Genomic DNA, 26,881 nt, shown 5'->3' on the forward strand with positions numbered 1-26,881 from the left:
CTGCTTATAGCCATGTCGACTGCATAAGGGCCATTTCGGGTTGTCATTTCGTATAAAAAAAAACCAACAGCCATTTTGTTGTGTTCACTCCACATTCTACACCACACAACCAGAGACTGCTTACATGTGAGAGGTGGAGGTCTGCTGCAGGGCATGAAGCAGCTGCTGGGCCAGCCCCTCATCTGCAGAGGACAGGAATCGCTGCGCATCCTCCGTCACTTTCTTGTTGAACAGCAGACTTTTGTTCACCGTGTGAGGCAAGGGAGTAGGCAGTGGTAGCTCGGGCAGCACTATAATAAGTTGTAACAAAGAGTGTAAAAATATGTATGTAAAGCTTTCCACACTTCCAGTGGTGAAAAAAAAAAACGAGTACTGACCACAAACTCCAAATATCATGTATATATATATATATATATATCTCAAAGTATCAGGAGCTCATACAATTACACTGGCAACTATACCCTCTGCCCACTAACAAATCTGAGCTTGTATCAGAATGGCATACAGTACACTACATGCATTTTATAATCATATGATACTGCAGCCAGTTTTTACAAAAAGTTTCAATATGCAGGGATACATTAATATTATTATAAATTCCCCATGACCTAAAAATAGCTGTTACATCTATTACACATTCCCAGTAGGATAGGTAGGCCTTACTGCAAACAATCCAGACAAAGCAACCAGCTCTATATGTGTGTATTGTACAGATAAGAGGTTGTATGATCATCGAATGTAGCTCTTCTATTTTTGAAGGCTTTCTCCGATTGGCTGCACCAGGGAAGGTTCGCTTGCTCCTTTTTTCAACATTTTTTTCAATTGTTGAAGCAACAGGGGTGCTTGAGGGTTAATCATAATGCGAATGGGCAAGTCTAATTACCAACGATGCGTTTGGGTGGATAATTAAAACAGAAGCAGGTCTTGAACTCATTAGACATATCATTGGAACATCGCACCAGACTGTTGTATTGTTGGTTTTTATCACCCATACACACTAAAACAAAAATACACATTTAAACACACACACCCTACACTACACACAAACACACCCTTTTGAGAGCGCTCAGTCACTGTGCAGCATCATTCGCAAATAGACTTGTGTCAAAACAACCTATGGTCTAATTGCAAAAGGCACTATTTTAGAGATTCATGTCAAAACTGATGTTCTGATCTGTCACAACATGTTTTCTTAAATTCTCACAGCACTGGTAATGCACAATTGCTACTACTTGCTTCCCTTGATTTTAGGATTTTTGAGAGCATGTTTGTGAACTTGGTCAGCAGTGGTGCACTAACAATGCTGAAAGCTGTAAATAGCTGATGTTTGACTGGTTCTGGGAAATGGATATTCATTAACTCTAAGGTATTAGAACAAGGTCAAAGCATACATTAAATTGTGAAATGTGTGTGGTGAGAAAGCTTCAAAGTGGGGTGGTACACGAACAGTTTGCAATTACATGCTGTTTGCAAGCCTACCTACTCTACTGAAAATCTGCACAGATTTCAGTGCTTGCAATACAGTACATTTGCATAGTGCTTTCAAACCTTTACAATAGCACATCAGTCAGACAAAAGGGGCACAAGAATACACACATATGTCACAAACATGCATGGAAGAAATAGATGTGGATCCTTAGAATAAAGACATGATCAATCCTGTAAACTTTTCATTTATTTTTTTTTTTATGACACACCATCCAGTTATTGCTTTAACTGTGTGCAATGCAGTATACCACTGTGACACTGAACTTATTGAGTTAATTCAAAGCAGTCAAAGCAAGGACTTTTTCTTCAAATTTTTTCCCCCAAAGACTTGTACATATTCATTCTTTATTCAAAAAGTTTGAAGCAACTGCAGCCACAAACCCTGGAACATCTGCCAATTATCAAACCAAAAGTTGTGTGATATAGTGGAAACAGAACAATTCCACATGAAGGAGCCAACACTGAGCAGCTTTCAATTGTTTCACAATCATAATAAAGATAGATCTATCAAACTTTCAAATATTCCCTATCTCCATCATAACTTTCTAGTTTTGAAAAATACATTATCTACAATCTTACAATTAAACGATGTGTAAACTGCACAAGATGATCCTAACTTAATTTTTGGCTCACAATCAACAACAAAAAAAAAGTTGTTGTAGAATTAAAATGTGATGAAATGTAAATGCACAGGTATCTATGGGCAGTCTGATCAGACGGGATCAGCATTTTACTGATATCAAAACAAAATATGCGTTAGTATTTGTTCCCATCTTTTCCAATCACTTCACTGTGAGCATAAGAGTTAAGACATTACAAAAGTAATTGATGCATGATGAATGTTTCCCACAGAACTGCCTCGGAGTTTGAGGCAAGATAGTGGACAAAGAAGTTGTTCCATATTCTGTGTGGTCTACGGAATCCCCCCCCCCTCCCCCATTTAAATGGAGACAAGAATTGTCATGCTATTGTAAAACCACAAGTTAGCGAAACATGATTCGCAAAACATGATTTTGCTAATGTGGCAAAAAATCGAGAACAAAATGAAATCCTGTCGGCTTGGCAGCTCAATATAGTGTTTTTATTAATAAAATTTTAACCTGGAAAATGCAGCTTAATCCAGAAGATTTACATCCCCACAATTTGAATGCGCAGACAGATTTTTTCTGTTTTCTTTCTATTTTAAAGCTAAATTTGGTACTGACAAAGCATTTTCAGAGATAATCAATTAGTTTACCAGAAACACACACAAACACACACAGAGAGAATGCACACAGATGTGTACACATTCATAAACACTTGAAGCAAGGTTATTATTTCACACACTCGCTTTGTTTACACATGTGGCACAAAAACTATCCTCAATGTAAGGTAGTCCCCCAAAAGGCACACACACACACATTTGCACACACACACTCTTCTTCCCTCCCAAGACGCTGATCTGTTGCTTACTTGTCACCTTGTAACTGTAAGGGAAAAATGAATATTTTTGTGCAGTACCTTCTGACATGGTACTCCATAACTATAAAAATGCCGGTACTAGTGGTGGTATACTTGTCTGCCTTACTTAGTTACTAGTTAACCCCCGAATCTGAGTATGAATCACGTAAGGGAAATAAACAGTTTTCAACAATGGCTGGATCCACCTATAAACATCCTTTTTGTTAGGCTACCACACTATCTACTGCTGGTGGTAAAATGATCATAAAATTAAAATGTGCATATTGAGGCACTAAATCAGTAAATGTGGCAGATGTGAAACAGATGGACATGGTGGATGTGATACTGATAGCTGAATGGTTTGTCAGATTTCCTTTGGCAGCCTGGTGCCTGTGGTGGTTCAAGGATTTTTTTTTTTTTTTTTTTTAAGTCTCCCAAGTCAACTTAGTCCAGAGATGGGACAGGCAATTATGAAAAGCACTGAAAGTTGAGCGGAGGTCTAGGGGCCATTTATGGGCCAAGTGGGATGCAGGGGCAATGAGGTGGGTGGTGGGGGTTGGGGTTGAAAGCCCCAGGAAGAGCATGATTAAAACAAAAAATTCAAAGGCAAATTCTGCCTCTACTTACATGTTCTCTTCTTTTTTTTCTTTTGTTAAAAGACTGTGCACTGAAGTATATCCTAACATTTTCCCAATGGATTTGTGTAAGAATGACCCATGAGCCTCTCAAAAACACAGTTAAAAAAAACAAACAAAAACCCCCCTGGAGATTCAAAAACATGCTGATGCAGACCAACTGGCCCTTTTATCTTCCCTCTGTGTATACACATACATTGATGCAAAAATCCATTTCTTATTATACATGTCTCAGATTTCCCACTGGTCCTAAACCACTTACATTCCAGAAGTTGGTAGAGCCAGACTTTTCCCTAGAAACAATCCTAATTTAGTAATTTCTAAAGTAAAACTATTTTCATTTCCAAACAGCGACATGATATGAACCCAACTGATCTCCACACTTTAATGCTGTGTTTTAAAAAACTGTCAATAGACACTAACTTACACCCAGATAGCACAGCCAGAAATGGCTGCGACCATTTGTACACAATGCCACTTTCCAGTGACCTGTACAAGTTTCAAATTTTTACACAACAATTAATGCTGTGGAGCCTTTTCAAGTGCTGGTAAATTTTATACATTGTCTTAAGTCTGTCCATGGTGAGCAAGCTTCATGTATGTGCATTTATTTTCATAAAATATCAATAAATGGACCTATAGAAAAATTGAAATAATAAATGGACCTATTTCAAAGTCATTCAATGGAACTGTTAGACCTGTTTCTCAAAGTTATAGTTCTTGAAACTGAAGTAATGGAATGATGGGCGCAATAGCTGAACAGTTGAAACGTTGGAATCTCAATATGAGGGTCCGTGGTTTGAATCTCGGTGACAATGTTTGGTGGGTAAAGGGTGGAAATTTTCCAATCTCTCAGGTCAACATATGTGCAGACCTGCTTGTGCCTGAACCCTCTTCATGTGTATATATATGCACGCAGAAGGTGGGTTATGGAAACAAGAACATACCCAGCATACCCCCAGAAATGGAGTATGGCTGCCTACATGGCAGGGTAAATAATCAAAATGGTCATAAACGTAAAATGTTACATGTTGTCTGAGTGTGTATGTGTGCATGTCTGAAATCTGATTGAATGACGCAGGAAACAAATTATGAGCGCCCAGTGGCAGCCGTCAGTCGGCCCTACCCAGGTAACCAGCCTGTTGTGCTAATGACTCCATGTTTGTAAAGCGCTTAGAGCTTGGTCTCCGACCGAGGACAGGAGCTATATAACTTTTTAAGTATCCATATCAATCAATCAATATAAAGATAGCTGAAACAGAACAAAAACCTCAAGAAGTAAATATCTGCCAATATTAGCTGATAAGAAATAAAGAATCAAAAACTTACAGTCCGTAAGACTTGCAACCCCCGCCAGAGTTGTAATTGGAACACTCGGTATTTCACCGTTCATGGTGGAAGGCCAGTCCAGATCTACATGTCACTGACCTGTTCCATACACACACAGCAGAGACAACGTATAAAATTAAAGGGTTCATACATCACAATGAATTATGTCCATTCGCATTACCAATGAAAGATAATATCTAAAATTCGATTTTTAACTCCCATCAGCCACAGAGGAACAGTACATAAACAACTAATTAAGTGGCTAAATAATGTTTTAATTTCACATATTGACACTGAAAAAGGACAACTGCAAAAAATGGTGTAAAATGAATAATTTCTGTTAAACTTTGATAATAGTTTGATACTGATAATTCCTTTCTATGACTGTTGAAAATGGGGATCACGCTCATAGTCATACTCATAATGACAAAAATAATGGCACATGGTGGTGTTATTTGTTAAACATTTCTTGGGATTTTGCCCCCACAAATTCATAGGTTGCTCTACAGTTTATTCAAACATTATTTCATTACATCATTCGTTAGTCTTTTATGCGTTATCAATACAGCATCAAGTATGTACAAAAACTTGTGGGTACGGAAGGGAGACATATAATCAATTAACGTACTGAAAATGAATAACTTTTATTACTAAATTTATATTTTTGGGAACGAACTGGAAACAGGTTGTTCATCACAGACGCACGCAGAAAGGAAAGTTTGTTATATAACCCAGAAAATCATTTTCTTGTGGAAACAGCGAACAGACAAATATTATACAAAACAGTAATTTCACAGCTGCCGATTTTGGTGTCTGTCAACAGATGACTAATTTCAATTTCACTGGTCATCAGATAACTTCTTTTTAAACACAGAATACATATTCACCAATCTGAAAAAACAACAACAACAAAAAAAAATCAATTCGATAAAAATAAAATGAAAAGCAGGAGACGATGCAAAGACATCAGTGATTAACAAAATGGTTGGGTCATGATACATATGTGAATGGGTTTCATTGTAGGACATCTTTAATATTTTCATTTTAATGATACACTGTCATTAAGACTAGCAGTGACCTATTGATAGAGCACACACCCAGAACCTTGAAATAATGACTGGCACAGGTTCTGGCATTACGAGCATGGATCAATATTTTTACTTCTCCATGAGACACTGGTGGTGGTTTGGGTGTAAATCTTATGAATGAGATGATAAACCAAGGTCTGGTGTGCAGTATCAACATAGTGTATGTTAACTGTTATAATAAAACTCACAGCCATGCAAAAGTCTATAGAAAAATCCACTGTACAGGTTTGCAACATCAACAACAAACTCTAAAATTTGTAGAAAAAAAGAAAAGAAAAGGGGGTGGGGTGGTGGGGGGAGGTGGTGGGGGCAGGATGTGACACTGCACTGTGGTGGCACAGTTTTCTTTCTTTCCTTCTTCTTTTTTTTAAATTAAAAAAAAAAATTTTGTTGTTGTTGTTGAGAACAGCCCAAATTTTATGCAGAGAAGTCTGCCATGACTGAATACAACACATTCATGTAGAAACACAAAAAACTGCCTGTAAATATGACTGATGTGAAGATCATGGTATAAGGCACATTGAGCTTTGTAGTACAAAAGAGGTGGCCTCTTTGAAGTATTTCAATATAAATCTTATTACAATAAAATAAATTTTATTGCAATAAAAAATAACTAAAAACCTTTTCTTCTCAAATGCATATCAAAACCATTATGGAGATTAAGCCAGACTTGCCTAAGATAATACTATAAAGAAACCATTGGCATTACCTAAGAAGTTTCATGCACAGTTCTTAACATCATCTTAACTATTTGCGTTTCCTGACTGCATGTGCAAACACAAATGAAACTCCCGAAGTCTGGGTCTCCATTCTGCAGGTCATCAAACAAAACAGTATGGAAGTGGTCATAATTTTTTTTAACGTTTAAGTAACTGGCATCTGTGGGGGGTGACGTCATGCAACAAACGTTTTTTTTTTCCACAACACTTATCAAACACTGCACTTTCACTTGAATCTCACGACCGACATGTTTTTACCAGATTTTGAAGAGGATTGTCTCCCCTTGACTGTCCTCTGGGTCAGCCATTGTGCTTGACCGAACAGCGGCAGATGCCACCCGAACAATTCATAATTCGATAGAAAAATGAGCACTCTCATGTCGTTTAACGAATTTTGTGATTATTCAATACAAACTACGTTGGTTTTTTCATAAGAAACCGCCCAGGATTAAACACAGTCAACAGCAAAAGACGTGTATTTTATACGAAACTACCCCACTTGGACACCTGAAAATGAGCCCAAAAGCTCCTTCTTCAAGCCTCAGCCATGACACATTTTACCTTTTAGTATCCAAATTTCGAAAAAGCCATAAAAATACCACCCCCTGCAACAAAATAACAGTTATACACCATCTGACAATGACGTGACGATCACCGCGTCTCGTCCAGTGCTAACTCGACGTCTGCACAAATGATGGCCCTCGACCTATCTAGAATCAACACACAGAGTTGTTCCGATAGATCACAAAGAACCCACCTTGAACATTCGCAGAGATGTTAAGCGTGTTAGAATCACAATATTCCAGATTGCGCAGAATGAAAACGTATACAACGCTTTCATAAACACCACAAACAATTGAAGATATACCAGGAATACGGAAATCACAAAAATTTTGATCAGAGTAGTTATCGGGCACCAATCAATGTGTACCAATACACTCACCTCAGTAAATTCCGAACACTGATTACACCAGCGAAGTAGTTGGGCTAAAATTGGGCTTATATGAATCCTAAGAGCCCGTTAACTCCGACTGGTGCCCATTTTTTCTTTGAAACTCGTTATAAATGTCAATTTTTTGCTGATTACTGTAGCATTTTGACAATAACCCGCGCCAAAATTACACTAACCTATTGACAAGTTTCTGCTTCCGAGATTAACACAAAGTAGTGCGTCACACAGAATCGATTCCCATCCGCAGGTTGAAGATGTATAGCTTTAGAACTATTGAATGTACAAAAAATGGTATTTTTATCTAGTTTTCAAAAGCTATAAGAATATATTTTGTCCTGATATATCAAGACGAATGCACAGGCGAAGGAATATACACCGATGTAATTTTTTTAGCCGTTCTGTCAGTGTAAGTAGTGCGCATCTGGATTTCGCAGTGGTCTTCGGACAGGCTGAGAGGTAAACACTGCCTGTGTAGCGTCCTCCTATCCAGCATGGGGTCTCGGAGAAAGGTGTTCGTTGTGGGCGTTGGCATGACAAAGGTAGTAAGCACCTCTCGTGGTTGATCGATTTTCGTATTTTTTTCTGTCGTTTCATGTTAGTTTAATGCACTATTTTGTTGTGCATGACAAAACATGTGAACTTCGACCCTCATCCGACGGCTCTGTCGGGCCAAAGTGACAGCGGACCTGTTGTCCTCATGTCCACTTTCATTTTATTGCAGTGACAGAGAGATAAACATAAACTCTTAATTGCAAACTGATAGCCGGAAAAAAACACATTAGCATTGCTTGGTGTGGTTTAAGAACATTTAAATCAGTTGTGCTGTCACTTACTGACTTAGATGAGTACAAAGGTGGATCAATACATAAATTGCCAATAAATAACATGGTGATCTGTCAGCCGGTAGATAGAGATCTGCAGGGAGTCAGCCTCTCTTACTCTTGCAGGGCAGCACTTTCTCATTCCATGTAACATACATGTCCACATTCATGTCCATACATACTATTATTATAAAATAGTGGTCATATGCTGAGGTTCACTTTCAAGAAGCAAATCAGTTTGTGTTCATTTTATAATTATTTGGGATAGTGATAATATTATAAGCAAGATGGTCTGGCTTTGCAAGTTTGTTTGTTTTTGATAGATATAAAAATATTTTAAAAAACCTTCACAGGGATGTACTAAAATAGTATTTGTTTCACTTCAGTTGATATTACTATATATACACAAAAGGTTACCTGAAGAAGTAAGTCGGGATTTCTTAGTGTGATATATAATCAAATAATGTGCATTTTCTAACACATTTTCAATCTTGTGTGTATTACACATAAGTACTACATTTCCTCCACAGCTGGACATCAGTGGGTGTGTTGAAACAGAAAAAAATTGGAATGGAGGAAGGTTGGTCTTCCTCACTCTTTTCCCTCCCATCCAGAGCAGCAAACTACTTTTAATGCAAATTTATTTCATGGCTTGATAAAGTGACTTATGATAAATCTGTATTATTCATTAATTCATTAAGTTGCATTTCAGTGTTCATGATAGAAAAAACATGCTACAGTGGCATTGCTTATGGTGTCCATTTTTACTTTCAGTCAGCTGAATTTTTTCTGTTCTGCTTGATTTTCACTTTGACAGTCTTTTTTGTTGTTGTTGTGGTTTTTGTTGTTGTGTTTTTTTTTTGTTTTGTTTTTTTGTTGTTGTTTTTTGCTTGTAGTGACCAACTCACGACAAAATTGTTCATAATCCACCAGTACAGAGTGACTTAACCATGCACCTTCCACATAGTGCAAGTGTACTTGTAAGTTGTAGTCAAAAGTACATGATAACTCTGTTATCAATTATCATGTTTCTTCCAGTACTTTGACCTGCCCCTGGGTAAAATCTGTCCTGTGTATATTATAGTCAGAAGACATTGTAAGAGTTCTGAAAAAAAGGAAACTTTTTGATTTGGGTTTATTTTCTAGGCTATTAAAGACTTTGATTTCAGTCTCACATGGTTGTGTTGAAGCGTAAGGACATAATTCATACACTGCACACACATTTCACCATTTTATTTTAGTGTTAAAGTGTGTGCATACATATGATTGATGAATGAATTAATGTATGCATACATGTAAGGTATACTGCAGTAATATTGTGCATATTAATAGCTGTTTCCCCCCAAAAGAGAACTCAAATGGCTCCGTTTGCTGTTTTCAAGCGGTTCAAATCATCCTTCACCCTGCACCCCCTTTTTTATTTTATTAAAAAAAATAAAGCATTTTATGGTCATTAATTATGGAAATTATTTGTTCATATAGGCCAGCAGATATTTTCCTTTGCTATCATGTTCATGCTGGAAGATTTATGTGTGTGTGTGTGTATGTATATATATATATATAGAGAGAGAGAGAGAGAGAGAGAGATGGGCCAGATGGCCTTTTGGGAACCATCCCAATGCTGGCTGTCCTGAAACCCGCTTGGGTTGCCTCCTCTGCTGTTCTGATGGTCATAGTTGGACACATCTGACTGTCGTACAATATATGTTTAATTACACATACTTAACCGTGACCCAGCTAGTGCAGACTCTAGCAGGGGTCTGACATTCCTGCTGGTAAACGTAATTTTAGATAGAAAATTTCCTTTTTCTTACAGTTGTTGAAAAACATCCAGAACATCTTCATCCTTAACTGTTTCAATTTCATGCCTGATTTTGTGATAATACATATTTTTTTATGCAGCAGCAGCAGCAGACATTGACAATGTACCAGCTGAACTGATAAAACAAGGAGGAGAGGCAGTGATAAATGTTTTCAGAATCTGCAACAAAATCTGACAAATCTTGTGACACAACATAAAAATAGATCATAATGGTGAAGGTGGTAATAAAATCGTCGTGTGTTTTTTTTCCTGGGGGCAGAGATGCAGTGAATGGAAGGGGGAATATCACATTCATTTGCATATTTCACCAAACATGTGATTAAAATGGACTCACTTCTAAGCTCTGTGATTCGCTCCTTACCCCCTCCCCCTCTCTCTCTCTTTTCTAACAGTTTGAAAAACCGGGCAGCCGTGATGACTTTGACTATCCTGACATGGCAAAAGAAGCAGGTATGATTATCATTGTTAGGTGTGTTTTTTTTTGTTTTTTTGTTGTTGTTGTTGTTGTTGCTCTGTTTTTCATTGCTTTTGTTGACTTCAGTGCACAGCTTCAACTTGTTCTGTTGAATGGCAGGATTGTTTTCACAGAACTTTTTATAATATTTTTTTTTATAACAACTATCTCAGCTCTGTTAGTCTTTTTTCTCATATATTTTCCTGTTTGATGTTGTATATGTTTGTTTTGATATAGTAAATGTACTTTTGCTTTTCTTCCTTCTCTTTCACTCCCACCTATTACTAATACTATTAAGTATTATTTCACCATACAGGTGTCTGCAGTTAAGAGCTGACTGCTTCATCTAGCTTGATAGATAAGAAGAGAGAAAATATTCAAAACACACTGAATGTGTTCGTCTGTGGATAGTATGTATTACCTCCTGTCTCTTTTGTTTCTTTTTTTTTCTGTCTCTTCAGCAGTTGCTCTGGTAATATTCTGATTTTACACTTCATTCCCATGTCCTCAAATATCTAGGTTTTGTTTCTGATTGTTTTCTGCTCTGTGCTCAAGCTTTCCATTAGAGTTTCAAGTAGATTTTTGTACAGACCAGCTGCATAAACAAAAACCAGTCACGGACGTCACAGAAAGAGCATAGACCACTCAGTATGTCACTTTGTCAGACAAGTGGTCAGTACTTGGCATGCTCAGTACATCTGCACTCATATATATATGTACCCATGTGTTATATCACATGGCATGTTGATCAGTGGTCAAAATGAAAACTGAAGTACAAGAGTGCATGATGCTTTTGAAAAAAAGAAGCTGGATTGTATTTGAGTACCAGCTGATGTTTTCTTCTAGTGGTTTACTGTTTATGTGACTGGAGAAGAGAAGAAACAAAACTTGCCTCTTTTGCTGAGAGTTAGATTCCGACATCCTGTAAAAAAGAGGGAGATATGTCAAAGAGAAGAGGCAGAGAGGGTCACATTTCCTCCTGTCATTCTGACAAGGCATGCACAATATTGCAGTTTCAAATTTAGAAATGAATCTGCTAATTTGTGTTGCAGTGTTCTTCTCTTTTTCAAAATCCATAAGTTTTTCTTCTTTAAAAAAAAAAAAAAAAAAAAAAATTATATATATATATATATATCTTAGTTTGGTGTTTCATCAGCTACGGCAACTGACATCTTTTGTTATATTTGTTTTTGCTTTATTGTCACATTCAAAATGATAAATAGGTAAAATACTGATTCAGACTGTTTTTGGCTGAAATGATATTGAACTTGATGGTGAGATAAACTGATAAATCTGTCTGTGCCTATCTTAATGCGTTAACCTGGATATGATCATTAATGCATTATAATATTAAACTAGCCTCCAAGCTGTATATAAATGATACCAATATGATGAATGTATTCATATAGCACTAAATCATGTAGAACCAAATCAAAGCTTTTCACACCTAACTTTCACACACATTGCACAACTCTGAAACAAAAAGATGAAAGGGAAGACTAAACAATGAATACAAGGCTGGAGAAACTATTGGATGTAAAAGGAATGGTGGAGCTGTTTAGGAAGTAGGTTTTAAGGCCAGACTGGAAAGTGCCAAGTAGTACAGCAATACGCAGTGTGCTGTAGGAACTTGTGAACAAATGTTCATTGTGATGTTTTGATAGCATGACAGAGTGTTTATGATTTTAGGAACAAAGGCTCTGCAGGATGCTGGGCTGTCATACGACAAAGTTGAACAAGCCTGCTGTGGATATGTCTACGGTAAGTCAACCAGGAGAGAGTCTGTAAGCTCAGATCTTTGAATGAATAGATGAATCCTTACCTGCTTTCTTTTTCAGCCAATTTGGGGGGTGTAAGGGGGAGGTGAGGGAGTGGGGAAGAGTGGGTGGATGGTAAAAGGATGGGTTGGTGTTAGTTTACATGATATTTATTATGCGTGTGTGTCATTTTATATTCTCCCCCTTGCAGGGCCTCTATCTGTACCTCACCACCTGTTCCACAGCCAGCTGATCTCTTTTTTTTCTTCTTTTTTTCCAATTGTGTCCAGCATCATTTTATATCAGACATCTTTTGTTTTCTAAACTTATAATAATAATAATAATAATGGATACTTATATAGCACACTATCCAGAAATCTGCTCTAGGTGCTTTACAAAAACGCTTTTGATAACATAAAACATTATATCTATGTTACATACACACACCAAAATGTGACCACACACACACACACACACACACACGCACGCACGCACGCGCACACACACACGCACGCACGCACGCACACACACACACTGCATACATACATTTTAACATACATGTGTATCTAACAGCTACCCTAACACATACGCACACATAGGCAGGCACAAACTTACATAAACACGCACACACACAATACACATTCATATACATGCATGTAGTTGTGGACCTGCCACAATTGAACTTATTGCTGAGGGAAAAGGTGAGTTTTGAGACGAGATTTAAAAGATGCGAGGGAATCAGAATGACGGAGGTTATTAGGGAGCTTGTTCCACGTCTTTGGCGATTGAAAAGAAAACGATCTGTGTCCATAGGTCTTACTTCTGACGTGAGGTATCCTGAGAAGTCGAGTATCAGAGGAAGAACGGAGCTGGCGAGACGGGGTATAGATATGGATGAGTTCAGAAAGATACTTGGGGCCAGATCCGTTGACTGCAGAAAAGGTCAGAGTGGATAGCTTATAGTCTATTCGATCAGAAACAGGCAACCAGTGGAGAGACTGAAGGAGAGGAGAAACATGGTCAAATTTAGAAGCTCTGCAAATGAGTCTGGCAGCGTTATTCTGAATTCGTTGGAGTCTGTCTAACAGGTATTTGGGAAGGCCGGCCAAAAGAGAGTTGCAGTAATCCAATCTTGAGAGAACCAGAGAGCATACAAGTGTCTTGGTTGCATCGGTTGAGAGATAGTGGCGGATAGAGCTGATTCTACGCAGTTCCAAATAGGCAACTTTACAGATATTCGAAATGTGCTGTTGGAAGGAAAGAGACTGGTCCAGGATTACACCAAGACGGCGAACAGAGGGAGAAAGTGAAACAGGTGTGCTATTGATCAGAACAGAGTCAGGAAAGGAAGGATGTTGACGAAACTTCTTTGGACAGGTTATCATCAATTCAGTCTTGTCATCATTTAATTGCAGCTTGTTGAGAGTCATCCAGTCCTTTAGGCCAGCAATGCACTCCTGTGTTTGAGTCACCAGTGCATCAAATTCAGCTATGGAAGCCGACTGATAAAGTTGTGTGTCATCAGCAAAGCTCTCATGCGACATCGCATGATGACTGATGACATCCGACACAGGAGCCGCATACAGCACGAAAAGAACAGGACCTAGGACGGACCCTTGTGGGACACCATATTTCAAGGCAGATACTCTAGAGTATGTACCATTTACACACACTTTCTGTGTACGATCTGACAGGTAAGACGTGATCCATGCTAGTGCAGTGTCACGAATACCAAAGGAAGTTTTAAGTCTGTTCAAGAGGATAGAGTGGTCGATAGTGTCAAAAGCTGCTGACAAATCTAAGAGAGCGAGAACAGATATCTTATCCTCATCAAATCCCGAAAGCAAATCATTCACTATTCTAAGAAGGGCTGTTTCGCAACTATGACCACGTCTATAAGCTGACTGGTGGGAATTAAGTAAGCCATTCTGCTCCAGATGAGCTAAGAGCTGAGACAATATGATCTTTTCTAGCAGTTTTGATAAAAATGACAGATTAGAGACAGGTCGATAATTTTTCAAACAATTATGATCCAAAGATGGTTTCTTGATGAGTGGACGTACAATAGCAGACTTGAAGCTTTCAGGGAAACAACCAGACAGCAAGGAAGAATTGATGACATGAGTAATATGTGGCAGTAGAACATCAATACATTCAACCAACGAAGAAGACGGGACAGGGTCAAGCTCACAGGATTTCGGACAAGCGCTCAGACACACTTTCTTCACAAAATCTTCAGTAACCGGTTGGAAACAATGTAAAACAGGACCACTGTACACGCGTTCTTGAACGGGTGAAGAAGGAGACACAACAGAGTCAAGCTTCTCACGAATGCATGATATTTTGCCGGTGAAGAAGTCAGAAAACTTTTGAGGGAGTTCCTGCGCCGAAAATGTTGTAGGGAGAGGAGTGTTTTTCATTTTACCTAGTAGATTGTTCGTAGCGTTGAAAAGGTGTTTGGCTGTGGTGCATGCAAGTATTTTGGAAGAGTAGAACTTTGACTTTGCCCTGTCAACAAAAACAAAAACTATTAATTAAAATAAATTACTGAATGCATTCAAAACATTTTTTTTGGATATAAAACAACAGCAGCAAATGCACAACTTGAGTTTAACTTCTTTTTTTAATTTTTTTTTTTTAAAGAGAACTGGGGCCAAAATACGGGAAAGCGGGCAGGAGGGGGGCATAACTGTAAATTATTGCAATGTTTTAAAAGTGAATATGTGAAATGCTTTTATTTGATAACATATGTTTATTACTCTTGTTTAATCAAGTAAACCGTGTGTGGGGGTTGGGTGGGTGCGGGTATGTGCTGATTATCTGGTTGTGGTTTTCCGCAGTTTATCTTTATTCTTATCTGTCTTTTATAATCAATGTGCAATACACTAGGCTATGCTTATAATTATATTCAAAATAATGTTTCTTAATTCTTTCTGCTTTTACATTAAGAATACCAGTTATTACCTGCAGTGTGTGGATGTATGTATGAAAGAGTGTATGTGATATTTTTTACATGTGTGTCTTCGTAATATTCGTAAAAGCTGTTGTTGACTTTTACAGTTATGGTCCCCATGTTGTTTACTTGTCTATGTTGTGATAATGCACCTGACCAAATTTCTCCAGTTGGAGATAATAAATTATAAAGTTATTCTTATTCTTATTATATTAGAAGAACACACCTGATGTTCTTTGTTTCCCAACAGTGGTGCTGGATTACAGCCATCGAACATACAAATCAGTACAAATGAATGTACAATGCCATTTTATTTGCTAGGATCTGAAGCATCACATACAGCAAGAAATTTTATTTCTGTGAGGTTTACTGTGCTGAATGTAATATTAACCACAGCAGCAGTGATGTTATCAGCTGTCACGTTGATATTTGAATCTGTTTTCCACACAGGTGACACCACCTGTGGTCAGAGGGCATTGTACCAGCTTGGGATGACTGGCATTCCTATTTACAATGTGAGTGGTAAAATGGTCAGAATACCCGCACTGGCATTCCTGTTTACAATGTGAGTGGTAAAATGGTCAGAATACCCGCACTGGCATTCCTGTTTACAATGTGAGTGGTAAAATGGTCAGAATACCCGCACTGGCATTCCTGTTTACAATGTGAGTGGTAAAATGGTCAGAATACCCGCACTGGCATTCCTGTTTACAGTGTGAGTGGTAAAATGGTCAGAATACCCGCACTGGCATTCCTGTTTACAATGTGAGCGGTAAAATGGTCAGAATACCCGCACTGGCATTCCTCTTTACAATGTGAGCGGTAAAATGGTCAGAATACCCGCACTGGCATTCCTGTTTACAATGTGAGCGGTAAAATGGTCAGAATACCCGCACTGGCATTCCTGTTTACAATGTGAGCGGTAAAATGGTCAGAATACCCGCACTGGCATTCCTGTTTACAGTGTGAGTGGTAAAATGGTCAGAATACCCGCACTGGCATTCCTGTTTACAGTGTGAGCGGTAAAATGGTCAGAATACCCGCACTGGCATTCCTCTTTACAATGTGAGCGGTAAAATGGTCAGAATACCCGCACTGGCATTCCTCTTTACAGTGTGAGCGGTAAAATGGTCAGAATACCCGCACTGGCATTCCTCTTTACAGTGTGAGCGGTAAAATGGTCAGAATACCCGCACTGGCATTCCTCTTTACAATGTGAGCGGTAAAATGGTCAGAATACCCGCACTGGCATTCCTCTTTACAATGTGAGCGGTAAAATGGTCAGAATATCCGCACTGGCATTCCTCTTTACAGTGTGAGCGGTAAAATGGTCAGAATACCCGCACTGGCATTCCTGTTTACAGTGTGAGTGGTAAAATGGTCAGAATGCCCGCACTGGCATTCCTGTTTACAGTGTGAGTGGTAAAATGGTCAGAATACCCGCACTGGCATTCCTGTTTACAGTGTGAGTGGTAAAATGGTCAGAATACCCGCACTGGCATTCCTGTTTACAGTGTGAGTGGTAAAATGGTCAGAATACCCGCACTGGCATTCCTGTTTACAGTGTGAGTGGTAAAATGGTCAGAATACCCGCACTGGCATTCCTGTTTACAGTGTGAGTGGTAAAATGGTCAGAATACCTGCACTGGCATTCCTGTTTACAGTGTGAGTGGTAAAATGGTCAGAATACCCGCACTGGCATTCCTGTTTACAGTGTGAGTGGTAAAATGGTCAGAATACCCGCACTGGCATTCCTGTTTACAATGTGAGTAGAAAAGTAGAACACCCATGCAGTTATTACCGTAAACAATATGAGCAGAAAAGAAGTCAGAATTCCTGTACTGGCATGTCTGTTTACAATTTAAACAGTGGTCAGTATACCTGTACTGGCATTACTGTTTTCATGAGAAGTAAATATTCATAATAACCATAATGGTATTACTGTAAACACTGAAGAATACCTGTACTGGTATTACTGTTTACAATAATTAGACATTGTAAGAGGCACTCCTGTTTACAGTGTGAGTGGGAATGTAGTCAGAATATCCTTACCGGCATTCCTGTTTACAGTGTGAGTAAATAAGTAGTCAGATTACCCTTACTGACACTCTGATTCACAATGTGGGCAGTAAAGAAGTCAGAATACCAGTGCTGGCATTCCTGTTTACACTGAGTAGTAGTCCGTATACCAATACTGGTATTACTATCTACAATGTGATTTGTGAAGTAGTCTGTATACAAGTACAGGCTTTGCTATTAATTATTACAATGTGAATAATAAACTAGTTTTTAAAATATCACTGCAGATAATAAATGTTGTCCGATACAAATGACAAAAGTCATCAAAATAACAGCACAAACAATAAAACTTTCCCTTAGCCAAGAAGGCAAGCTGGAATGAGTGAGCGTGTTTGCGACTGTTTATTTGTTTGATTTTATGTGTGTGATTGTACTTGATTTCTGTGTGTGTGTGTGCTTGCACATGTGTGTGGTCTGTGTACCAATGTTATTGTGTTCGCCTCTTAACGGCATTTTCAAATAATCATAAGTATCATCCAGTCTTCTCCTTTCAAAGTGATGGCAGTTGAAAATAATGGTGTGGAGAATGACCGACAGAGACTTGCTGTGTGTATTGTACAGGTGAACAATGCCTGCTGTTCTGGGTCCACAGCTTTGTTCATGGCCAAACAGTTGGTGGAAGGGGGTGAGTTTGTGCCTTATCTTGCTTACACACATGCGCGCACATACACAGTTACACAAATTCAAATATGTCTTCACATCTCGCATCATATTGGCCAGTGCATCCATCCGCTAGCAGCTTACGTTGATGACAACTTTTATACTGCTTTTGATATCCACTTAATCAGAGCACAGTTCAAGCAGTTTTTAACAAAAGAATCTGTATCAGTATACTGTTTCCAGAAATGTTTTTTTGTTTCATAAATCAACTGTAGTTAGTAAAACAAACTATTAATAATTTGTTTCAGAGTTGCTCATCAGTTTACAGGTATTAATTCTGTGTGAAAATTTCAATTGCTTGGTTGCTTTGTTGTAAAACTTGGGTAAGGACATTATGGCTTCAGCAGAATAACTGACTGATAAAAGCTATGGATCAGTTTTGTATTAAAAAACAAACCCCAAAAAAAACAAACAAAAAAAACCGGGTGGGGGCCGGCGTGCCGTTTGACCACGTGGTAATCCACAGAGTGACAGATCAGGTCTTCTGTTTTTCTGTCTATTTGTCTGTCTCTGTCTCTCTCTGCCTTTCCAGACATCCACACCCTATTCCTCTCACTCCTCCTATTTCTTCTAAATAAACTTTTATCCGTAAAAAGAGGGCGCTAATCAGGGGGGCAAAGGGGAGGTTACCCACTTCCGGGAGGTTATCGGCCGTAGCTACTTTCGTTTTCTCCGCATAGGCGGATAGTAGTTTGCACAGGACAGGAATGTCAGACCCCTGCCGGAGTCTGCACTCGTGGGTCACGGTAAGTATGTTAGTTAAACGTAATTTTAGATAGAAAATTTCCTTTTTCTTTACAAAAGTAGCATCATTGTTGAACATGTTTAACAGGGATGGTGGACTGTGTGATGGCCATTGGATTTGAGAAAATGGAGAGAGGACCTTTGAAAGGAAAGGTAATTGGTTATCCAGAAACTGGATTTTCATATTATTATAGAAATGGAGTGGATGCAGATGTGTTTGGGAATTTTAGTTGTTTTTTTACACAGAAAAAAAATGGGTGTGATCTGTTAGGTGTGTATGTGTGTATAATTTAAGAAAAACATGAAAATTCGCTGCTTCAAAATCAATCTTGGAATTAACCCTATGAATGTATGGTTTAGAATACAATAAACTGAAAAAAAAGGGTGAAAAAAAAAGAAGAAGTTAATATATGATTTGATTATTTTTACTACTGTTTTACCCATACAGTATATGTCTATCATGTTCTAAGATTATTCATCACCTTTATAAAAGTTAGACTATTTAAGAAATATTAAAGGACAAATACACAAATTCTTATATTGAGCTCAGAAGAAGAACGTAGTTATTTCCCCTGACAGTTTCAAGACAACATAATTTACTTCCCCTGGAAAAGTTCACACCATGACAATGACAAACGTTCACATGCAAACTAAAGATTGTGAATGAAATAATGTTATTTTGATGCACACATTAATAGGTACTGAAATAAACAAAAACAAAATAAGAAGATATGTAAGAATACTTTGACAGACTACCATTGTTGTAACGTAATGACAGATAAGGACCAGGTTGAAGGAAGAAAATGAAATGTGTTTGGTACATTTTCAGGAAGGTGGGAAGACATCAGATATGAGATGTAACTTGTTTAGTGATGATGATTTACATTTGGTTGGTGAACAGTACAATGACAGAACCAACCCCATGGACAAGCATGTGGAGGTGATGGCCAACCTTCGTGGGTTCGAACCCAGCCCCGTCACTGCTCAGCTCTTTGGCAACGCTGCCAAGGAACACATGGAAAAATATGGTGAGTGTTCGTTTCACCTGGTTGTGAATGTGACGGGTTGCTTTCATGTTGGCTTTGATTGGCTTGAAGTGGTCCTTTTCTTGTGCAGATTTTACCACTCGCATTGGCTCACCCTGTTTTGTGGTCACTTTGAGCAAGGCACAGCTTGCATGCATGAATTGTGCGCACGCATACACACACACACACACACGTACACATATGTATGTACCTTTGACCTAGGCTAGAATATCGTAAATGTATTCAGAGTGATTTTTCCAGTAGAGACCTGCCACTCATAAACTTTCTTTATATAGTAGTTGATATACAGTGCATGCAGAAAACCAAACTGCATTTGAAGACCATGTGATCTAGAGGTAAATGTAGAAGAGATGGGTGTTTGTGTGTTTCATTTTGGTTTTGTAGCTGTTGTTCTTGCTGTATTCAGTTCACTTTTCCCTTATATTAGAACAATAATAATAAATGTTCTGATCAAGCGCCTTTCTTTTTAATGTTTTTCCTTGAAAACTATTCAGTATTTAGAGTGTATGTACAACTAAAACAGACAAATAAATTGTGCTCCTCTAGTTATTGTAGAAGGTGATGTCATATCTGGGATACATTATGGCCTGGCGTTTAATTTTTAACCTTTTAAGTGTTCATGCTTTAAACCGTTTAAGTGTTCATGCACATATTTGGGTGTTGCTCAGTAAATTAGTTAACAAGATAAGCATTCTGTTATCAGTCAAGACATAACATGCATGATAAAATTAAACACTATTATAGTCAGTCAGTGTGTATCTGCATACAACCAGGAGTGAGAAAAACCTGATACAATTCAAGAAAAACATGAAGGGTGTGTGTGTGTTTTCACTGACAGTGTTGCTGTGCAGGCACCACTAAAGAGCACCTGGCCAAGATTGCCTACAAGAACCACAAACATTCCACCAACAACCCGTGAGTTCTCTTGTCTGATGATGACTTGTGTATTGTTGGTCAGAATACCTTAAGACACAGTTTTTTCCCCCATCCATTTTAAGCCCATGGACAGCAGACCATGAACTGTGTGTGTGTGTGTGTGTGTGTGTGTGTGTGTGTGTGTGTGTGTAGTTTTGCTCAATATATCTTTGGAACATTTTTGTTTCTGTTGCCCTTAGCATGTTTTAGATTGTAATTTACTTTTTAATTTAGTTATCAGAGTAGGTTTTTGCTCTACATTTTTTAATTTATGTTCTTTTTTGGGGTGGGTGGGGGGGGGGCTTGTTTCTTTGTGCCTTATCTTTCTTTTTTCTCTTTCCACCCTCTTTCTGTTGTCTGTCTGTCTGTCTCTTTCTCACCACTTTCTCTCCCTCTCCTACTTGCTCTCTCAGACTCTCTTTCTCTCATGTGCGCTTTCCCTCTCTCTCATTTTCTCTGTATTCTCATTCTCCTGTCCTCCAGTCTCCTTTTTATACGTTACTGAGGGTAGTATTAGTTGTGTGGGAAAATGATGAGACTAACAGAAGAGGATGATTTATTTTTGTTTGCCTTTTACTTCAGGCAAGAGCTTCGCAGCAGTATTGATTGAACTCAAACCTTTAATATTGGTAGAGTTGGAAAATGTGGTCGCTCAAGCATAAATTATGTGATTATCTGCACCTTTTGGAAATTCAGTGCTAGACATTTCTGTTTGTGTGACTCCCAGGTACTCCCAGTTCCAAAAGGAGTACAGCCTGGAAGAGATTCAGCGCTCTGCAACCGTCTTCGACCCTCTGACCAAATTGCAGTGCTGGTGAGATGTCTCTTTAAAAAAAAAAAGCTTTTTTTTCATGTTAAGTTTAGTGTGCGATTTAAACAATTTTATGAATGGTTACCAAGAAAAAAACCTATGTTTATCCTGGGAGTGAATATTAAATATTGAAATAACTGCTATATGTAAACATGTAGGATAGGATTTATTTGAATAGCTGTCTTGTTGTTGTTGTATAGTGATGGAGCTCATGACTGTGCAGATCTGTTTTTAGCAAATATGAAAACAGGCTTGGTTCTATTGCTCTGCTTCACATAGCCATTGACTGGGTTGATACTCCTGGGGATGACAGAGAAGTCTTCACATAGCCATTGACTGGGGGAGGTAGACTAAAAAAAATCTTGGTAAAAGTCGACTTACTTGGGATAAAAGAGGCGATGTGTCGAGCCACAAGCTCTTCTTCAGGCAAATGAAATGAGTGAGTGACAGACAGAAAGTTACAGACAGAGAGGGAGAGAGAGTAAAGTTCAGGAAAGGAAAGTGATGAGAAGTCACAGGAAAGGACACAAAGCAGGGTGAGTAGAACTGTCAGTGTGAATGTATGAGGGAAAGAAAGGGTTCTGAAAGGGAAGGGTGAGGGAAGATGGGCAGGGGGTGAGAGGGCAGGAGTGGGGGAAGGGGGTGGAAGAGACTGTTAGTGTTAGGGACATATTAACAAGGAAGTAAAATAATAAGTGAAAAAAAAAGAAGATAATAATTAAATAAATAAATAGATAAAAGAATTAAAAAAAAATAAATATATATATATATATGTACACATATGCATACATACATGGACATACACACACACACACATATATAATTGAAAAAATAAAAATTGAAATAAATAAATAAATAAATAAATAAAAAATGATAAATAGATAAATAAATAAATAGAAACAAAAGTAAATAAATAAGTTAAAACAACAGCAAAACAACAACAACAACCACACACACATACATACACACACACACACACACACACAAACACACACACACACACACACACACACACACACACACAAACACACGCACAAACACAGAGGAAAACAAAACAAACCACACACACACACACACACACACACACACACAGAGGAATATATAAATAGATAAATGCAATAAAATAAAATAAAAAAGTATATATACAAAAAACGGGATGAGTGGTGGTGGATAAATAGAGGAAAAGAGAAAGAGGGCAAGGATCAGAAAGGGGTTAGAGAATGCCTGGAAGACCGCTGCCATCACTCTGGTGTTGAGTCCAGCTGGGGCGAGGGTACCAAGGCGGGCAATCACGGTGGACTCCATGAAGCGCCGGTACAGGCCAGTGGACTGGTTCTGCCAGACAGCAGCGATCCTCGCATGGGCAAAACTGTGAAGGGGGCTGTTGAAATGGGTGCCCACTGGGTCACTATAGCCAAGGCGTATGGAGCGCAGGTGTTCAGTGAAGCGCTCGTTCAGGCTGCGGTAGGTTTCACCAGTGTACTTTTTGGCACAAAGGGTGCAAGTGAGGATATACACTAGGTTATCGGACTGGCAGTTGAAGTGTGTCCTGACTGTGAATTTCCCAGTGGGACCCGTGAGGGTGGTGGAAGTATCCACGAAGGGGCATGTTTTGCACCCCTTCTGGCCACAGGGACTGGTACCAGGAGGGAGAGGGGGCCCAGATCTACAAACAGCAGCTCGCACCAAGTGGTCCCTTAGGTTGGTGTCTCTCTTGAAGGCAATGAGGGGTGGGTGGGGAAATATCTCACTCAAGCGGGTGTCAGACTTCAGAAGGTGGAAATTGTTGAGAAGGATGCTGCGTACAGGGAGGTTGTGGGGGTGAAAGGTCAGGACAGCTGCAATACGCTCATCCTTTTCTGTGTGTTCTCGGGGCATCAGTGCCTGGGAACGGGGGATGGCACGGGCCTTATCAAGGCCTCTCTGGATCAAGGCCTCAGGGTACTGTCTGGCTAGAAAAAAGCCAACCATCCTCTCAGCCTGATGTTCAAAATCCAGCTCATCACTACAGATGCGTCTGAGCCGAAGGAACTGGGAGAAGGGAATGCTGTTTTTGCAGGCCTGGGGGTGACTGGAGGAGTACAAGAGGTACGAATGTGAGTCAGTCTCCTTATAGAAGACACTTGTGGTCAGAAAATTGCAGGTGGGGTGGATGGTGACAAGGATGTCCAAGAACGGGACGGAGGAGTTGGAGATGGTGTGGGTAAATTTTAAGGCAGGGTGAAAGTTTGACATGAAGTCGATGAAGGCCTGAAGGGAATCTACAGGGCCGGTGGCTATGCCAAGGCAGTCATCGATGAAGCGCTTGTAGAAGGCTGGTCTGACACCTTTGTACTGTCTGAAGGCCTGCTCCTCAATGAAGCCCACAAACAAACAGGCAAAGCTGGGACCCATTTTAGTGCCCATGGCAACGCCGCTCTGCTGCTGGAAGTGGTCCTGGTCGAAAGAGAAGGAGTTGAGGGTCAGGACAAGTTCAGTCAAACGCAGGATGGTAGGAAAATGGAGGCGGAGAGAGCTCTTGGGTAGAAAGTATTTGACAGCCAGCATGCCTTCCTAGTTGGCTCTAGCCCTGGTAGGCAGCCTGTTGTGCAAAATGACCCCAGTTTGTAAAGCGCTTAGAGCTTGGTCTCCTACCAAGGATAGGCACTATATAAGTAAGTATCCATATCATCATCATCAGAATGAGTCACTGACACCTACGCCATGATGACAGGATGTGACATGATGATGATGTGCAGCCCAACGTCAGATGGGTCGGCGGCGGTGATCTTGGCCAGTGAGGGGTTTGTGCGCAGACACAACCTGCAGGGCCAGGCTGTGGAGATTGTGGGCATGGAGATGGGCACTGACACTCTGTCCACCTTCGGCAAGAGCTCCATGAGTCTGGTGAGGGGGGCAGGGTCGGGGATGGGGGAATGTGTGTGTGGATATATGCAGAGTTGTATGTTTGGTGTGGGTGTATGGTTCATGTGCGCAGCTTGTGGTTTGCCCTTGTTTATTCGTCTTGTGTTTGGTGTTGATTTGTCAGTGATAATAATAATCTAATTAGGTGTTGATGTCCAACATATCTGATGTGTATGGTGATGTACATGTCTAATTAGGCATTGATTTACAACATTCTTGATCAGATGTTGATGAACATGTCTGGGGTATTGTTGTTTGCAGGTGGGCTATGACATGACCAAAAGCACAGCTGACCGGCTCTTTGAAAATACAGGTCAGTACAATAAAGTCCGGTTCTTTGGCTCAGCCCTTGTGCTTTAGCTGTAGCCTAAAGAAATTGGTCAATGATTATGTGGGAAAGACAGGAGTGAGAGAGAGGAACAGACAGACAAAGGCACACACAAAACAGACATATACATGTACACAAGCCACTTACAAAGGTGCTGTGCATTGATATATTAATTTAACAACACATACTTAACCGTGACCCACAAGTGCAGACTCCGGAAGCAGTAGAAAATGATATCGAAATATGTGTTGTTAAGTTGCTGTAGTTGTAACAGAACTGCATATAGCAGACGTAAATAATAAAAAATCAAAATAGAAGTAGTGGAAGAAAGTGTTGTACTTCTTTATGGGGTTTTGTAGGAATGTTACATCCCTTTGCATAATATTGAACATTATTGTTGTTATTTGCTGTTAATAATGACAAGTATCATTATTTAAGAAAAACCACTGCGTGTGGTGACACAGGTTTACAGAGGAAAGATGTGGATGTGGTGGAACTCCATGACTGTTTCTCTGCCAATGAGTTGATCACCTACGAAGCCTTGGGACTGTGTGAGCCAGGTTAGCATTTAGATTTTGATTCTTCCTCTTATCTTCCCCTCTCCCTTTCTGATCATATCCTTTTATTTTACAATGACTTTTTTCTTTTTAAGAAATGTATGATTGATTAAATCAGCACACTACAGCAGCCCCTGCTCAGGTGCGTCAAACCATACCCACAGGGTAAGAAAACAAACTGAAAATAGAAAGATTCCCTAAAAGTCGACAAGAACAGCACCACCACCATATACCTTTTTTCTGACAGTATATGCACTGATGAATGTGTCTTGTTCACATGAGAAGGGTAAAAACTTTATTCTCTGTCTGCATGTGTGCATCAAATTCTATGTATATGTGTGTGTGTGTAGATAGACAATGTATATATCTGCACAAACATTAAGAAATGCCACAATTCTCTGTTGAATGTATTTACCTGAAAAGAGCATGCTGAAACAGGAGTAACGGTATGTTCAAAGTTGGCAGAAGAGGGCTGTATTGTCTGTCTGACCAGGGAGGGCTGTATTGTCTGTCTGATCAGGGAGGGCTGTATTGTCTGTGTGATCAGGGAGGGCTGTATTGTCTGACCAGGGAGGGCTGTATTGTCTGTCTGACCAGGGAGGGCTGTATTGTCTGATGAGGGAGGGCTGTATTGTCTGTCTGATCAGGGAGGGCTGTATTGTCTGATGAGGGAGGGCTGTATTGTCTGTCTGATCAGGGAGGGCTGTATTGTCTGTCTGACCAGGGAGGGCTGTATTGTCTGATGAGGGAGGGCTGTATTGTCTGATGAGGGAGGGCTGTATTGTCTGTCTGATCAGGGAGGGCTGTATTGTCTGACCAGGGAGGGCTGTATTGTCTGTCTGATCAGGGAGGGCTGTATTGTCTGATGAGGGAGGGCTGTATTGTCTGATGAGGGAGGGCTGTATTGTCTGTCTGATCAGGGAGGGCTGTATTGTCTGATGAGGGAGGGCTGTATTGTCTGTGTGACCAGGGAGGGCTGTATTGTCTGTGTGACCAGGGAGGGCTGTATTGTCTGTGTGATCAGGGAGGGCTGTATTGTCTGATGAGGGAGGGCTGTATTGTCTGTCTGATCAGGGAGGGCTGTATTGTCTGATGAGGGAGGGCTGTATTGTCTGTCTGATCAGGGAGGGCTGTATTGTCTGATGAGGGAGGGCTGTATTGTCTGTGTGACCAGGGAGGGCTGTATTGTCTGTGTGACCAGGGAGGGCTGTATTGTCTGATGAGGGAGGGCTGTCTGATGAGGGAGGGCTGTATTGTCTGACCAGGGAGGGCTGTATTGTCTGTGTGATCAGGGAGGGCTGTATTGTCTGTCTGATCAGGGAGGGCTGTATTGTCTGTCTGATCAGGGAGGGCTGTATTGTCTGTCTGACCAGGGAGGG

At 39.7% G+C, this 26,881-nt stretch overlaps 2 protein-coding genes across 4 annotated transcripts in view; one reads left to right on the forward strand and one right to left on the reverse strand.

Annotated features, from left to right (window-relative positions):
- The window catches only part of LOC143280203 (nipped-B-like protein A), a 58,979-nt gene extending 51,138 nt beyond the window's left edge, over positions 1-7,841 (reverse strand). For 2 of the 3 annotated variants that reach the window (XM_076584822.1, XM_076584819.1), the window contains exons 1-3: positions 7,643-7,841; positions 4,893-4,991; positions 125-290 (exon numbers count right to left, since the gene is read on the reverse strand). In XM_076584822.1, the coding sequence (XP_076440937.1) occupies positions 125-290; positions 4,893-4,956 (230 nt within the window). In that variant the 5' untranslated portion in view covers positions 4,957-4,991; positions 7,643-7,841. Of the gene's footprint in view, positions 1-124; positions 291-4,892; positions 4,992-7,456; positions 7,611-7,642 lie in introns of those variants that run through there. The other variant, XM_076584821.1, reaches the window with a different exon arrangement.
- Positions 7,842-8,053: 212 nt separating this feature from the next.
- Positions 8,054-26,881, forward strand: part of LOC143280204 (sterol carrier protein 2-like) — a 35,438-nt gene continuing 16,610 nt past the window's right edge. The window contains exons 1-12 of the mRNA XM_076584823.1: positions 8,054-8,190; positions 10,687-10,744; positions 12,438-12,509; positions 15,909-15,973; positions 18,099-18,162; positions 19,030-19,094; positions 19,843-19,969; positions 20,839-20,902; positions 21,630-21,716; positions 24,452-24,599; positions 24,879-24,930; positions 25,410-25,505. Coding sequence (XP_076440938.1) covers positions 8,143-8,190; positions 10,687-10,744; positions 12,438-12,509; positions 15,909-15,973; positions 18,099-18,162; positions 19,030-19,094; positions 19,843-19,969; positions 20,839-20,902; positions 21,630-21,716; positions 24,452-24,599; positions 24,879-24,930; positions 25,410-25,505 — 946 coding nt within the window. The 5' untranslated portion in view covers positions 8,054-8,142. The remainder of the gene's footprint in view (positions 8,191-10,686; positions 10,745-12,437; positions 12,510-15,908; positions 15,974-18,098; positions 18,163-19,029; positions 19,095-19,842; positions 19,970-20,838; positions 20,903-21,629; positions 21,717-24,451; positions 24,600-24,878; positions 24,931-25,409; positions 25,506-26,881) is intronic.

Source organism: Babylonia areolata, chromosome 3 (genome assembly GCF_041734735.1).
Source record: "Babylonia areolata isolate BAREFJ2019XMU chromosome 3, ASM4173473v1, whole genome shotgun sequence".
NCBI lineage: Eukaryota > Metazoa > Mollusca > Gastropoda > Neogastropoda > Buccinidae > Babylonia > Babylonia areolata.